This window comes from Stenella coeruleoalba (assembly GCF_951394435.1).
Source record: "Stenella coeruleoalba genome assembly, chromosome: 1".
NCBI lineage: Eukaryota > Metazoa > Chordata > Mammalia > Artiodactyla > Delphinidae > Stenella > Stenella coeruleoalba.
In genome coordinates, this window is record NC_137169.1 from 166,851,410 (window position 1) to 166,865,792 (window position 14,383).

At 42.8% G+C, this 14,383-nt stretch overlaps 1 protein-coding gene across 1 annotated transcript in view; it reads left to right on the plus strand.

Annotated features, from left to right (window-relative positions):
* Positions 1–14,010, plus strand: part of TRAF5 (TNF receptor associated factor 5) — a 29,620-nt gene extending 15,610 nt beyond the window's left edge. Inside the window, exons 5-12 of the mRNA XM_079915228.1 lie at positions 756–857; positions 3,225–3,389; positions 4,023–4,100; positions 4,419–4,493; positions 7,025–7,117; positions 10,767–10,907; positions 12,286–12,454; positions 13,084–14,010. Of these exons, the coding sequence (XP_079771354.1) occupies positions 756–857; positions 3,225–3,389; positions 4,023–4,100; positions 4,419–4,493; positions 7,025–7,117; positions 10,767–10,907; positions 12,286–12,454; positions 13,084–13,661 (1,401 nt within the window). The 3' untranslated portion in view covers positions 13,662–14,010. The remainder of the gene's footprint in view (positions 1–755; positions 858–3,224; positions 3,390–4,022; positions 4,101–4,418; positions 4,494–7,024; positions 7,118–10,766; positions 10,908–12,285; positions 12,455–13,083) is intronic.
* Positions 14,011–14,383: the final 373 nt, after the last annotated feature.

Consider the following 14,383-nt stretch of genomic DNA (forward strand, 5'->3'; position numbering starts at 1 on the left):
TGTGTGGCCTGTGAGCTAAGAATGGTTTTATATTTTTAAATCATTGAAAAAAATCAAAAGAAGGCTACACAGGAACTTTGTACTATTTTTTACAACTTCTTGTGAGTCTTTATTTCAAAACAAAAATTTATTTTATGAATCAAAAGAAGGATAATGTTTTGTGACATGTGAAAATTATATGAAATTCACATTTCAGTGTCCATAAATGACGTTTTATTGGAACACAGGCATGCCCATTCATTTAAGTATCGGGTACAGTAGGGTTGAATAGTTGCAACAGAGAACATTGCAACGTGGTTGGCAAAGCTGAAAATATTTACTCTCTGATCCTTTAGGGAGAAAGTTTGCCAACCCCTGGCTTGTGCTGAAAAATAAGTCAGCACAGCTTCAGTGACACCACCTGAAGACTAATGCAAACGTTCACCCTGGGACAGGAAGCTGAAAGCATCACCCTCATCCACAGCCCCACCTCTTGACCTTTGAGCATGTGGGGTCAAGTTCACCACGAGATTCTCCTAGCTTCAGCCTACTGCACTAAGCATTAAATTACCTGGCTTGTATGTTTGGTGGCCTGTCAGATGTATCTGAGACAGCCTTTTCTTTTATGGTGGTGAATCTGGTATTTCCATTCCAACCACTGACTGGAAGTTTCCACCCAACTTTTGAGATGTACTTGAAGACCAAATTAATAATAGCTTCCTTCACGTTGCTCTAAAGCTTTGGAGTGTGTGAGACCTACTTTGTTTATCTTTTAGGTGTTTAAAGACAATTGCTGCAGAAGAGAAGTCCTCAATTTATATGTATTTTGCAAAAATGCTCCTGCATGTAATGCCAAGGTTATTCTGGGACGATACCAGGTTGGTATTACTGGTGAACAGTATTTGCCTTTGCTATTTTTCCAGTGACATGTACTGAACATTTTTATGTGACAGTTAGTGGGCTAAGCATGGTACGGAGATTCATTGGGTTGCCCTCAGAGAATTCTTGTCTAGAGGTACACTTGGCTACAGTGCAGCACACCGAGGGCTAAGGTGTGACATTAATCTCACATGAAGAGATTCATTTTGTATGGAACACATGGAGGACATACCATGTGTGCTAGACCTTAACTTGTGGGTTAGGGTTATTGATCCAAAAGAGAAGATGTGAGACATGCTGGGCAAAAGAAATGGTCGAGCAAGGACACGCCATTTTCGGAAAACTGTGAAGGATTGGGGATTCCTAGGATGGGAGCCAGGGCATGACTGCAGAAAGACACAATTGTAAGGGTCCCTGCCTGGAAGCATTTGCAGGTGCTGGGGCGGGTGTCTCCTAGCCGCTGTGGGCCCTGCTGTCTTAGAGGTTGTGATCTAAGGCAGATGACACAGACCAGAACAGAGCTAGAATGTAGTGTAAAGGCGAAGCATTGGTATGAGATGCAAGCAAACGAGGTGTAGGGGAGGTGAAGGGTTGTCGAGTTCCTTTCAGATGAAGCTGTCCTACCTTGCTCTTGCATCCAGCGGTGCAAGGTTGTTAAATGGAAAGCAGGAAACGTGGCTCCGCCACAGCAAGCCCATGTCAGGTTCAATCACACTATGAATGAATACGAGGCAAGCATCTCTAGCTTCCAGGGAATTGCTAGGAGGATGCTACAAGTTTCCCTTCCCAGCCACACGTTTTGGAATGTATTTCAGGTGATTCAGTCTTTTCCCCATCGTGCCTCTACACCCCTAGGCACTGAGCTCATAAATGTGTAAATGATTCCCTTGTTAACCCAAGAATTTCTTTGGAAGTTCACAGAAGGTTTTTGTGTTTTCCTAAGACAGTCCCTCGCCACTTGTTTTGATAGTCAGGTCCTAGAGCAAGCAGGGCCTCTTTACCAACTTTGTTGTCACTAAGCCTGTACAGGAAATGAGGCTCATTGATCAGCTCTAGTGACCAGATCCTCAGCTTCTGGAGAACAGTGGCTGGTTTATTTTCACCTGTTTCTTTTGTATTTCCTCTCATTCCCTGTTCTCCTTCACCTTGCGAGTAAGGTGTAGGATCTCACAGGTAGCAGAGTCTTGATGAATGTTGATGGTTTTGGTGAGAGCTGAGGGGTAGCATCCATGGATTTTGGAGAAGATGTAGATGTCAGTTGTCACTGTCTCTCATTACTAGAGGCAAAGGAGAACAGCTATAATATTTATTTACATCCTATAGTAAAACTGTGTGTTCTCTTAAGGGGTCAGCAAACTGTTTCTGTCAGGAGCCAGACAGTAAATATTTTAAGCTTTGCCAGCCATACAGTGTCTGTCGCAGCTACTCAGAGGGAAAGCAGCCATAGCCATTATGTGAGACATAGGTGTGGCTGTTCTCCATAAAACTTTATTTACAGAAACAAGTAGCAGGCCAGATTTGGCCCAAGGGCCATAGCTTGCCAACCCTGTTTTAAAGGATCTTGTGGTGGGGAACAAACTCCTTAGGATTTTGATACCTTGTCAGCACCACAGTAACTTGCAGTGTTATCCACAGGTTCTGTTAAGACATGCCTGCTTTTAAAAATCTGTAACATGAAGAACACTGTCTGAGTCACCATTCTCTAATATTCTGGTCAAGAACATTTCCTGACTTGACAAGGATGACCCATCCCAGCTTCTCCTGGGCCTGTGATCCTGTATTCCTCTATCGTTTTCTTTACCGCTTCTGGAAGAGCTTCCTCTCCCTCCCTTTCTTTCCTTTAGTCCTTCCCCTTCCTTCACTTACTTAGGAGGTAGCCTTCTCTTCTTCCCTCTTTGCCCTCTGTTCCGGCTTTTACCATCTGCTGTGCAGAGATTAGTACTTGGTGCTGGAGGTGGGGATGGAGGGTGCACAAAAGAAATGTCCTTGAGGAGCTGGTAAATTAATTGGCGTGTCTAAGGAAAATATTCAAGAGCTAACCTGAGAATATGAGCAGGTTAATAGGTAATCAAAGATAAACCCGGCATGCTTTCTTCCTCACGCATCTTCCCCTGTCCTCCAAACAAGGCTGGCTGTCACAGCCTCCGTGCAAGCAGCCTTCTCCATGCCCTGTGCTCAGCAGAGGCAGCGGGTGGCCTCTGCAGAGAGCCTGTGACAGAGGTTGTGCCCCCTGCCCCCCACCCCCACAGTCCTTTCTCCTGCTGCCCCAGGGTCCTCCCTCCCTCCCTCACTAGGCCTTGCACCAGGCTTCCCCTCCCACTGCCCTGCTCAGTGGGTCCCCACTGGCTTGTTGTTATCTGTCGCAGGACCACCTTCAGCACTGCTTATTCCAAGCTGTGCAGTGCTCTAATGAGAGCTGTCGGGAGCCAGTCCTTCGCAAAGATCTGAAAGAGCATTTGAGCGCAGACTGTCCGTTTCGAGAGGAAAAATGCCTTTATTGCAAAAAGGATGTGGCAGTCATCAATCTACAGGTAAAAAAAAAAAAAAGAATCATCTTTATGGGACTAAATTCTGCCTCAGTGGTCACAGTGAATCAGGTGGGATACCAGAAGCACTTTTCTGGATTTATTTTTATGCAGAAAGAGGTCTAAAGAATAACTTCATCTGAGGGTTCTATAAAAAGCTAAAAACCTTCTTGGTGGGACTCTATTCATGTATCATTGGCAAAAATGTTGTTTGAGCACCTGCTGAGTGTGAGTGGTCCAGGAGTGATGCTAGGCGCTGGGTCCCAAGGAGGTGACCACACTGTCTGTCCTCAGGATGCTCTGACCTAAGAGGCAGGATGCCGGCATAAGACAAGAGCATGGGGTACCCTTTACATGTACCAAAGGAGCCAAGCCAGTGACTCCCATAGTCTGTCCTCTGTCAGTCCCATGTCCTCTGACCTTCTTTAAAAGAATTGGAAAATTGAACTGAATTGAATTCACTTATACCAAGAAGGCAGCCATCTAGAACGCTTTTTGGAACTAGGCCATACCTTCCTACAGAGGGTAAGCCACATAGCATAGATCCCCAAAGGGACATATGTATACACACTCTGAGGCCATACAGGGAGCCTTTGGAAGCAAGGCTGGCTTTATTTCAGCACACTTCTTCTGTTTCAGAATCATGAGGAAAACTTGTGTCCTGAGTACCCAGTATCTTGTCCCAACAAGTGTTTGCAGATTATTCCAAGAACTGAGGTAACTGTAAATAATTCTCTTAGTAGATTTTATGTAAGATAGAGTTTCAGTAATCACTGTGGTGTGTGTTTGATCAAACCCCATAAGCAGGGGCCCAAGGCTTAAATTATCCTCACGATAACCATGGTTCTGTCTTCCCTCCCCTTCTCCCTGAGAATTCTTCTCTGTTTTCATCTTAGCTCTCCTTCCCCCAGGCTTCAGCATGGTGCTTCCTCCCTTCTTCCCAAGCCACCCTTGGCTCCCTGCTTGCTGCAGTTATACCAGGTAGCTGGAGAGTCGGGGATGCATTTCCCTAGCATGAGGCTGTCTGTTTTGTAGGTGGATGAACACCTTGCTGTGTGTCCTGAAGCTGAACAAGACTGTCCTTTCAAGCACTATGGCTGTACTGTAAAGGTATGGAATAATTGTTTCTGTCTACCTTCTACTGTATAATTCATTTGTTGAGTTCATTTTATTCTTGATTCCATTCAAGATGCAGAAGGACATTCACTTCTGAGAAACTTTAAGACTGGTGCTTGTAACTAGTGGCTACCAGTAGGGTGAGGCAAGATGGTGGTAGGGAATTAACAGGTACAAACTACTATGTATAAAATAAATAAGCTATAAGTAATTTAATACAACACAGGGAATATAGCCAATATTTTATAATAACGATAAACAGAATAGAAAAAAGAAAAAAAGACTTGTATACAATACATAATACTAATACTTGTATTAGGGTTCTCCAGAGAAACAGAACAAATAATTTATATATACATAAAATTTATAATACCTAATACCAACTATTTTGAGGTTTGGTTATATCTATGAAAATAAAATGTGACCCTCACATTGACCTTGCAATCCTACTGCTAGAAATTTATTTCACAGATATCCTTTCATAAGTATGCAATGATTACACACATATACAAACACACATGCAAACAAAGATATTTACAGTACTCCCCCCTTGTCCATGGGGGTAGATTCCAAGATCCTCCACGGATGCCTGAAACCATGGTTACTACCAAACCCTATATATACTATGTTTTTCTTTCCTATACATACATACCTGTGATAAAGTTCAATTTACAAATTAGGCCAGTAGGAGCATATCTGAATTGCCAGCATCATTTGGGGCCGTTATCGACTAAATAAGGGTTACTTGATGACAGCACTGCGATACTGCAACAGTTTATCTGATAACCAAGATGGCTAAGTGACTAATGGGTGGGTAGTATGTACGGCCTGGATACCTGGACTATGGGTTGACTCACCTCTGGGGCAGGACGGAGCAGGAAGGCACAAGATTTCACTACGCTACTCAGAACAGTTCACAATTTAAAGTATGAATTGTTTATTTCCGAAATTTTCTATTTAATATTTTTGGACCATGGTTGACCATGGGTAACTGAAACCACAGAAATTGAAACAGTGGCTAAATGGGGACTACTGTATATAGCCAAAAAAAAAAAAAAATCCAAAAACCCACAAAAAATGAAAAACAACCTATAAGTCCATCTCTGAAGTACTGAGTATATAATTATATATATATATTTTTTTCATATTTTGGAATACTATGCATCTGATAAAAAGAATGAGGTATATATTTTAAAAATTACATACAGTATGATCTCACTGTGTATGTATCTTCACTGACTCTGGTAGTGAGATTAGGGAATTGGGTGTGGAGACAGAGAGAAGGGGGCTTTTATTTTTCTTCTACATCTTGCTATATTGTTTGAGATAAGCATATATTTCTCTTATTTTAAAAAACTCTTATGAGAAACCTTTTTTAAAAAATCAGTGAAGAGTCCATAAATGTGTCACATAGCAAACCAGTGATTATCCTGGCTGAAGAAAGTATAGGGTTTACTTTCCTTGTGCACAAAATACAGAATTGTTTTCCAGCTCTAAAAGGAATCTCCGTTTTTAAAAAATTTTATTTAAAATATTTATTTATTTATTGACTGCTTTGGGTCTTCGTTTCTGCATGTGCGCTTTCTCTAGTTGAGGTGAGCGGGGCTTCCTTGCAGTGCGCGGGCTTCTCATTGCGGTGGCTTCTCTTGTTGCGGAGCACGGGCTCTAGGCGTGCGGGCTTCAGTAGTTGTGGCTCACGAGCCTAGTTGCTCCACGGCATGTGGGATCTTCCTGGACCAGGGATCGAACCTGTGTCCCCTGCATTGGCAGGTGGATTCTTAACCATTGCGCCACCAGGGAAGTCCCTAAAAGGAATCTTCTTTACAGTTAGGCCCAAACTTCCATTTGGATTGTATTCTAGGACTTGCTGGGGATGGCTGGGGGAGTTATCTGGAGGAGGGGCCAACCCTAAACTGAAGGGAAATTGATGATGAGTGTTTGCTTAGAGTCTATGGGCCACCCATACCATTTGCTTTTACTAGTAATGCAGGCAGTCTGCAATGGAATTTTAATAAGGGAAGAAGTTTGCATTTCTTCTTGCAAACATATAATTTGACTTTGAAGGCAACAAATTTGCATGGGCTGAAATTACAATTAGGTTGCATACCTTCTGCCCGATAAAAGGACAGTGATAGAAGGCGGTAGAGAAGTGTGCTTGGTAGGAGGGAGAACTAACGGAGGCTTAAAACTGATCTGGGAGATAACCCACCAAGGAGGTAAGTTTTACATGGGAATAGTTGAGAGGTGGTAATAACTACACTTAACCCTCAGTCATATACTCCCAGGGCAAGGAACGAAATTAGTGCTGAGAACTTTGATAGTGGCCTGACTCTCTGTAAGCGTGTCATGGGTACTGTAGAATCCTAAAGCTGGAAAAGGGACCTGGGAGGGGTTATTCTCTCTGCAACCCACCATGAGACAAGTAAGCAAAGTTGTTAAAGTTCTGCTTTAGCAGAATATCCCACCACCACCCTCATTTTGGGAGCCTTTCAACAACCTGACTTATTTTTCTCTTCATATTAAAGGATAAACGAGGAAACCTGCAGGAGCATGAGCATTCAGCCTTACGGGACCACATGCTTCTGGTTTTAGAAAAGAACTTCCAGTTAGAAGAACAGGTAAATATTCAAGGGTTCAAGTATAAAGGGAGGCAACAGAATCGCTAGGATTTGTACTTGTTGGTATTTTTATATTCCTCTCTGTTTCAGTATAAGTCAACTGGAGGTAGATGTTTTTCTACTAAGTGGCCAGACTCACAGGCTTGTAGTACATTAAACTGGAAAGTGCCTTTGAGATCTTAGGTGAAGTAACTAAGGTCAAAGAAATTTTGATGTGTTTGTGATATTAAGGGACAGAATTCAATCTCAAACCCATGTCCCTGATTCTCAGTCCAGTGCTCCCCGTGTTACACCACACTGCCTCTCTGCAGCCTATCCACACACCTTGTGGTTATTACCTGGCACCTAGCAGGAACCTAGTAGATGTCTGGCGTTTTTAAATGAAATCAGTATTACCATGAAACAACATTTGACTATCTGTTCTAGGCACCGTGGGTTTTATATATTTTGTAATAAGTCTTAACTTATTAACTTTGCAACCTACTCATACGTGCATATTTATTTCACTGCAATCAATGCATACGTACATATTTATTTCACTGGGTTGTGATTATCAAGTGAAATGATGTGTGCAAATGCCAGCCGTAGTCCCTGGAATATTCATAGTGGACCTCAATAAATGCTGATTCTATTGAGTAATTATTCTAAAAGTTCATTATTTTGTTAGGGCATCTCAGAGGATCAGACTTTTCAAGCCCAGGTAGGGAAGAAAACCATCCAGCTGCAGAGAGGGAGCTGAATTTTACGGCTGCAGATTATTTTATGGTGTCTGATTCCATATTAAAGTAGGTGTGTGAGTTTCAGGGTCAGATCGTGGAGAAAATTAGAAAGACTGATTAAACTGTAACTGGTGGAAGGCATGCTGCCTAGGAGCCATTCCCAAGTTCTTTCTGTAGGTGTTGCCTCATTCGTCTATCCACTGATCCAACAAACACATGCCATGTCAGGTACAATGCTAGTTGCTAGGGACACTGAGTCAAGGAAGACACAGCACGTACCCTTGAAGAGCTCACAAAAATGTAAACAGATAAGATGCTGTGCCTTGTGGGACGTGCAATGGGGGTGCCCTGTGTTGGGGTACAGAGGCTGCAGCAGTTTGCCCTGTGGGCGTTGCAGAAGGCTTTTCAAGGTAACACATCCGAGCTGCATCATCTTGAAGGAAGAGAAGGTCCGTCAGTTAAAATGTTGTGGAAAGAGGATATTCCAGAAGGGGAAAGTTTATGCCAAGGCAGAGAGGCACGAGAGAGACTGATGGTCCAAGAAAATGGGGTTTGGGGGTAGAGAGACATCCAGGTGTGAGACAGGGAAAGGCTGAAGACTGGTGTGTTGGGTCCAGACTGCATTGGCCTTCCATGTAAGCTAAGAAGTTTCAAACATTTTACATTCAGTGATTTTTTTTAATTTATTCATATTCTGCTCTATTTCAGAAAGGATTTAAGGGCGAAAGTTTGGACTAATGTTTGCCAGTAATAAGGATCTAAAAGACGTTTTTAAATAGGAAGATACTTGGTCAGCTAATTGTTTGGCTTTAAAAATATGACAGCTGGTGGTAGCATGGAAGATGGATAGAAGGAGAGAAGAGAATGAGGCCAGAGGGACCAGGCAGAAGGATGCTGCAGTAAACTAGCCAGTGTGGCAGTAGAGCCTGCCAATTGTTGGGTGAGGGTCCTGGAGCCAGAAAGGCCTGAGTTCAAGACCTGGCTCCGCACATCGGAGTTCGGGCAAGCTACTTAACCTCTGTCTTCCACAATTTTCTCATTTGTAAAATGGGGTCGTAGTGAGGGTCAAATTATATATGTGCGCTCTTAGCACAGTGCCTGGCTAACAATAAGCAGTTCAGTATTAGGGGAAGTGATACTGGAGGTGGTAGTGGCTGGTGGTGATGCCGAAGGTGAAGGCTTGACCAAGGCTGTGTCAGTGGGGATGGAGGGAGGGCATTGAGAGACTTTTGCAGGTTGGAGTCACATGCTGTAGTTAAGGCAGGGAACTTGGTAACGTTATTAACTGAGATGGGCACTGCACACAGGAACAGGTTAGACGTGAGGGGAGCGGGGCAAGAGGAGACACTGAGTTTGCTTTTGGTCAAGGATGTCTGGTGCACACGCACATGGGAGTCAGCTCTTGGGGTATAAGTAGATTTGGGGGCCAGAGATCAGATGGTTATTGCAGCCACTTATGCATTCATTTATAAAACATGTGTCAAATGCCCTCTGTGTGCCAGGCGCTGTGCTGGGCTTTGGGGATTGGGAAATAAGTGAAATGTAGCCTCAGCAATTTAGTGGAGAAAAAAATGACCAAATTAACCCCCAAAAAAGCAATGAGTCATGAAGGTAAGTTATGCTTCTAGAGTATGGTCAGAATGTCATGGAACTTAAGAGGTGGCCTAGGTAGGTGGTACTAGTGTGGAAGTATTTCTGGGAGGATATGCCCTTGAGTGAGGCTTAAAAAGTGGTTGCTTCTAGGTGAAGGAGGAAGTGACTGAGAGCAGGGCCTGAAACAGCAGGTGTGTAGTGTGCAAATGGGCATGAGGCTGAAAAGGTGGCCAGGGGCAGATTTTGTAGGGCCCTGTACAGCCTGTAAAAGAAGGCCACTAGAGATGGTTAAGTAGGAGGGGTGACCAGCCCAGATTTGTCACTTATTATTCTTCTGGTCACAGTATGGAGTATGATTTGGAGGAAAACAAGGCTAAAGACAGGGGGAGCATTCATTCATTCATCTATTTAACAAACATTTATCAAGCACCTACTGGTGCCAGGCACCAGCCCAGTTGTTGACGTTCCAGTGGACGGTGGGACTCATGCCAGTCCAGCTCCCATAGAGCTTCTTTTCGGGTATGTGTTTGTTAGGGACAGTGTACGATCTGTTAGGAAGCTATCGTAGCAGCCCAGGTGAGAAATAACGCAGGCTGAAACAAGATGAGATGCAATGAGAAATGGATGTAAGAGTTGTTTTGTTGTGTGTCAGGAGCTAAAGTTGGCAGGTATTGCTGATTAAGTGGGTGTAGGGATAAGAGAAGAGTTGTCGAGGATCACGCGAAGGTTTTTGGTTATTTTCCTCAAATTGATTATAAATTCTGAGAGGTGGTGTGTTTTGCCTACCACTTGCTAGCGGTATGCTGGGCAGGTTACTTAAACGCTCTGCCTCTGTTTCCTTATCTGTAAAGTGAAACTGATAGTCATACCCAACACATAGGATTCTTTGAGAATTAAAAGAGCTAAGGAATATAAGGGTTTGACAGACTCAGCAAATTGCAGCTATTACTATCGATGCTGTGCATACAGCATCTAATGTGGTATGGCGATCAGGGCTCTGCGGTTGTTTAATAAGTGCACGCTGAATGAAAGAGGAGAACCAGTTCGGCAAATTTAGTCAAGTGGTGTCACTAGCATTAGATGAGCCATCAAAGTGGGTTACATATAGAAAAGGCTGATGAGGAATCTATGGATCTTTCTTTTCTTTATTTTTTTCGGAAGCACCTGCGAACATTTCTTAGAATTATATAGTAATCTACCTGTAAATATTTTCTATAAATATATGTGTGTATATCTTTCCTAGAAATACTTAACCTGCAATATTTTCCTAGAACTATATTTAAATTTTAACTTGTGTGCATACAGTTCAATGACCTCATTCATATTCCTGTTATTAGATTTCTGACTTATATAAGAGCCTAGAACAAAAAGAAAGTAAAATCCAGCAGCTAGCAGAAACCGTAAAGAAATTCGAAAAGGAGTTCAAGCAGTTTGCACAGTTGTTTGGCAAAAATGGAACTTTCCTCTCAAATATACAGGTGAGAAATGGCCTTTCTATTCATCATCAAGATTTAGCCTTCAACTAGCCGTGAGGGTTTTTCTTTTAATTTTTAAATGGAAATAATTTCAAATGTGCAAGAATAAGATAGTGCAAAGAACACCTGTATATTCTGCATCCAGATTCACTCATTGTCAGTATTTTGTCCCATTTGCTTCATTCATCCCCCCCCCTCCTTCTTGTCCCAAACTCCCCCACCCTGTCCCTGTCACCTCCCCCCGCCCCCCTTGGGTATTCTTTCTGAACCTTTGAGAGTAAGTTGTCTATCTTATGGCCCTTTCCCCCTACATACTTCAGTATGTGTTTCCTAAGAATAAAGGTCCTCTTTTACATAACCCAGTACATTTAGCAATGTTAGTACATGTTTACACTGGTACAGTACTTTTCTATAATTTATGGCAATTAGGGCTCTAATCAAGGTTGGGCTGATGTTAGTCACTTGATTTCAGATTCCCTGAGAGCGTCTGTAGTCCTGCATTTTGTAGTCAACAAAGTGAAACTATTAATTCCCCTGGGAAGAAAATGTTTTAAACATCACTAAAACATAGCAAAAATTACTTTGTGAATCATGAATGTTAAATAACCATAAACAAATTCCTAAAGGATAATGACTTTATTGTGATGATAAAATTTACAGTGGAAAATATTTCAAGATGTGATATGGGCAATCTTTTTGAAATCTGGATTATTCCAGAAAATGTAGGCCATATCATTTCCATATTTGTCAGCATACCATATGGATGTGTGTGTGAGTGTGTGTAGAAAAAAGGAAATCCACCATATGTTATTATCTCAATTCTGACCTCTTTCTAACACAAAAACCAGTCAAGAATGAGGGCACTAAGGGTAAGAGTGGAGGAGAAATATAGTTATAGTTTTACTTAGTCCCTTCCATCTAAAGAGAGCAACCAAATGTTCAGGCTTTAGCTCAGGCACTTCTGTACCACCTGTAGTGCTCAGGCCAGAACAGGTGGGCCTTCTTCCAGCGCATTCTCTGCCTTCTAGCAGAGTAGGAGTGAATCAGAAGAGTAGCATCTAAGAGAAGGAAGTGATAAGGCAAGGAGAGAACAGAAATATAAAGATAGGGTAGAGAACCAAGAGGAGAGACACCAAGGGAGGAGTAAAACTCAGATGAAGAACAGTTCAAAGATTTGAAACAGGAGCAGAGACGCTGTGGAGGGGGAGGAAGCTATTAGGTGACTCATCTCTCTGAGATCCTCATTGAATTTTCTCTTCTGGACTGTGCATTTTTCATTTCATTAATTGATTAATTAAAGGTGAAATGTTTGAGTTGAAAGATATAACCTTAACGAACTACTCAAATTTTTTTGACATGATGATCCACTTTGTACTGAAAGGTTCTTGCCAGTCACATTGACAAGTCTGCTTGGCTAGAAGTTCAGGTGCGTCAGTTATTACAAATGGCTAACCAGCAACAAAGTAAATTTGATCTGAGGCCTTTGGTGGAAGCGATTGATACAGTGAAACAGAAAATCACCCTGCTAGAAACCCATGATCAAAGATTAGGTATGTCGAATGTTTTATACTTATCTGTTGGTGATTCATTATTTCTACATGCATTCATGAAACAAGCAGCTGTCCAGGATCAATAATGGCTGAATCTGGTATTTGTGAAACAGAACAGCATGAGGTTCTGGCCACTCAGGCAAAAATGATGAAGGGCCATGAGCGGGAGCTGGAACAAGCAAGGGGTGGAAATGGGCCAGGAAATTCCAAGAACAGGGAGTGATGGTTTTTTAAGGAGTAGACAAAAATGAGAAGGGGAAAGATGTGGTGGGAACATTGCTTTAAGTATAGAAAAAGAGACAGGCTTGGCTGTTTCAAAGCCTTCCCGTTAGAAAGCTGTGGGGCTTACCATGCAGATGCCCGCTAGCTCAGTACAGAGTGCATCTTCTCAACACTTTGGTGAGCCTCAGATCAAGAGGACGCATTTGGGTTTTCTTGGTGCCAATCTTGCCAAGACACAAGAATCACGGAGTTGATATTATTAATAGGAATTGTCCATTGGTGGACATTGAATTCAGTTCATCTTTGGGATGTCAGAATTTTCTTGGTTCTCTTCGGATAACAAAATTCCTCTTTGGGCAAATTTTAAAGACAACTTTAAGGCCTTCAGAGTCTTTTTTTCCTTGCAGTTGTTTTGGAAGGGGAGACTAACAAACATGATGCCCACATTAATATTCATAAAGCACAGCTGAATAAAAACGAAGAGCGATTTAAGCTGCTAGAAAGTGCCTGCTATAACGGAAAGCTCATCTGGAAGGTCACAGACTACAAGCTGAAGAAGAAGGAGGCGCTGGACGGACACACAGTATCCATCTTCAGCCAGCCCTTCTACACCAGCCGGTGTGGCTACAGGCTCTGCGCTAGAGCGTACCTGAATGGGGACGGGTCCGGGAAGGGGACGCATCTGTCGTTGTACTTTGTGGTGATGCGAGGGGAGTTTGACTCACTGTTGCAGTGGCCATTCAGGCAGAGGGTGACCCTGATGCTTTTGGACCAAAGTGGCAAAAGGAACCACATTATGGAGACCTTCAAGGCTGACCCCAATAGCAGCAGCTTTAAAAGACCCGATGGGGAGATGAACATTGCCTCTGGCTGTCCACGCTTCGTGGCTCATTCCACTTTGGAGAATGCCAAGAACACCTACATTAAAGATGACACCCTGTTCTTGAAAGTGGCTGTGGATCTAACTGACCTGGAGGATCTCTAATCACTGCTTCTGGGGTGATAAAAGGACTCCTTGAATCCAGAACCTTTGGTTAATGTAGTGACTGAATGTAGGCTCGACACACACTTGTATTTGGCTCTTTGCCCTTAATGTTTGAAGTCATTTTGAGATTTCTCAAGTGCTGTCTTCTTTTTACATTTTATTCTGTCCCAGTTTGAAACTGACAATACTTAGAATATCTTCTCATTATTTATATTTTTATATCTCTTGAAAGATGTTAATTTTCTTAAAGGTAAGGTCTGGGGCATACCTCTTTTACTGGTGCTTAGTGTGGGGTCTCAGGGTGGGCCCTCTATAATATTAAATGTCATTGAGGACACAGAAGTAGAATTTCCAGTTGAAAATGCTTTGGGTTTTTTTTTTTTTTTTTGGTATGTGGGCCTCTCACTGTTGTGGCCTCTCCCGTTGCGGAGCACAGGCTCCGGACACGCAGGCTCAGCAGCCATGGCTCACGGGCCCAGCCGCTCCGCAGCATGTGGGATCTTCCCGGACTGGGGCACAAACCCATGTCCCCTGCATCAGCAGGCGGACTCTCAACCACTGCGCCACCAGGGAAGCCCCATGCTTTGGTATTTTATATTTGACCTTTTGATTCTAGACCTGACCGTAAGCCTGCAAAAACTATCTTTTAGGATAGGCTATTCCAGTTAGGTAGATGGGTAATGTACTTCAATCTGCCCAGTTTGGACCAGACTTTTTCTGGT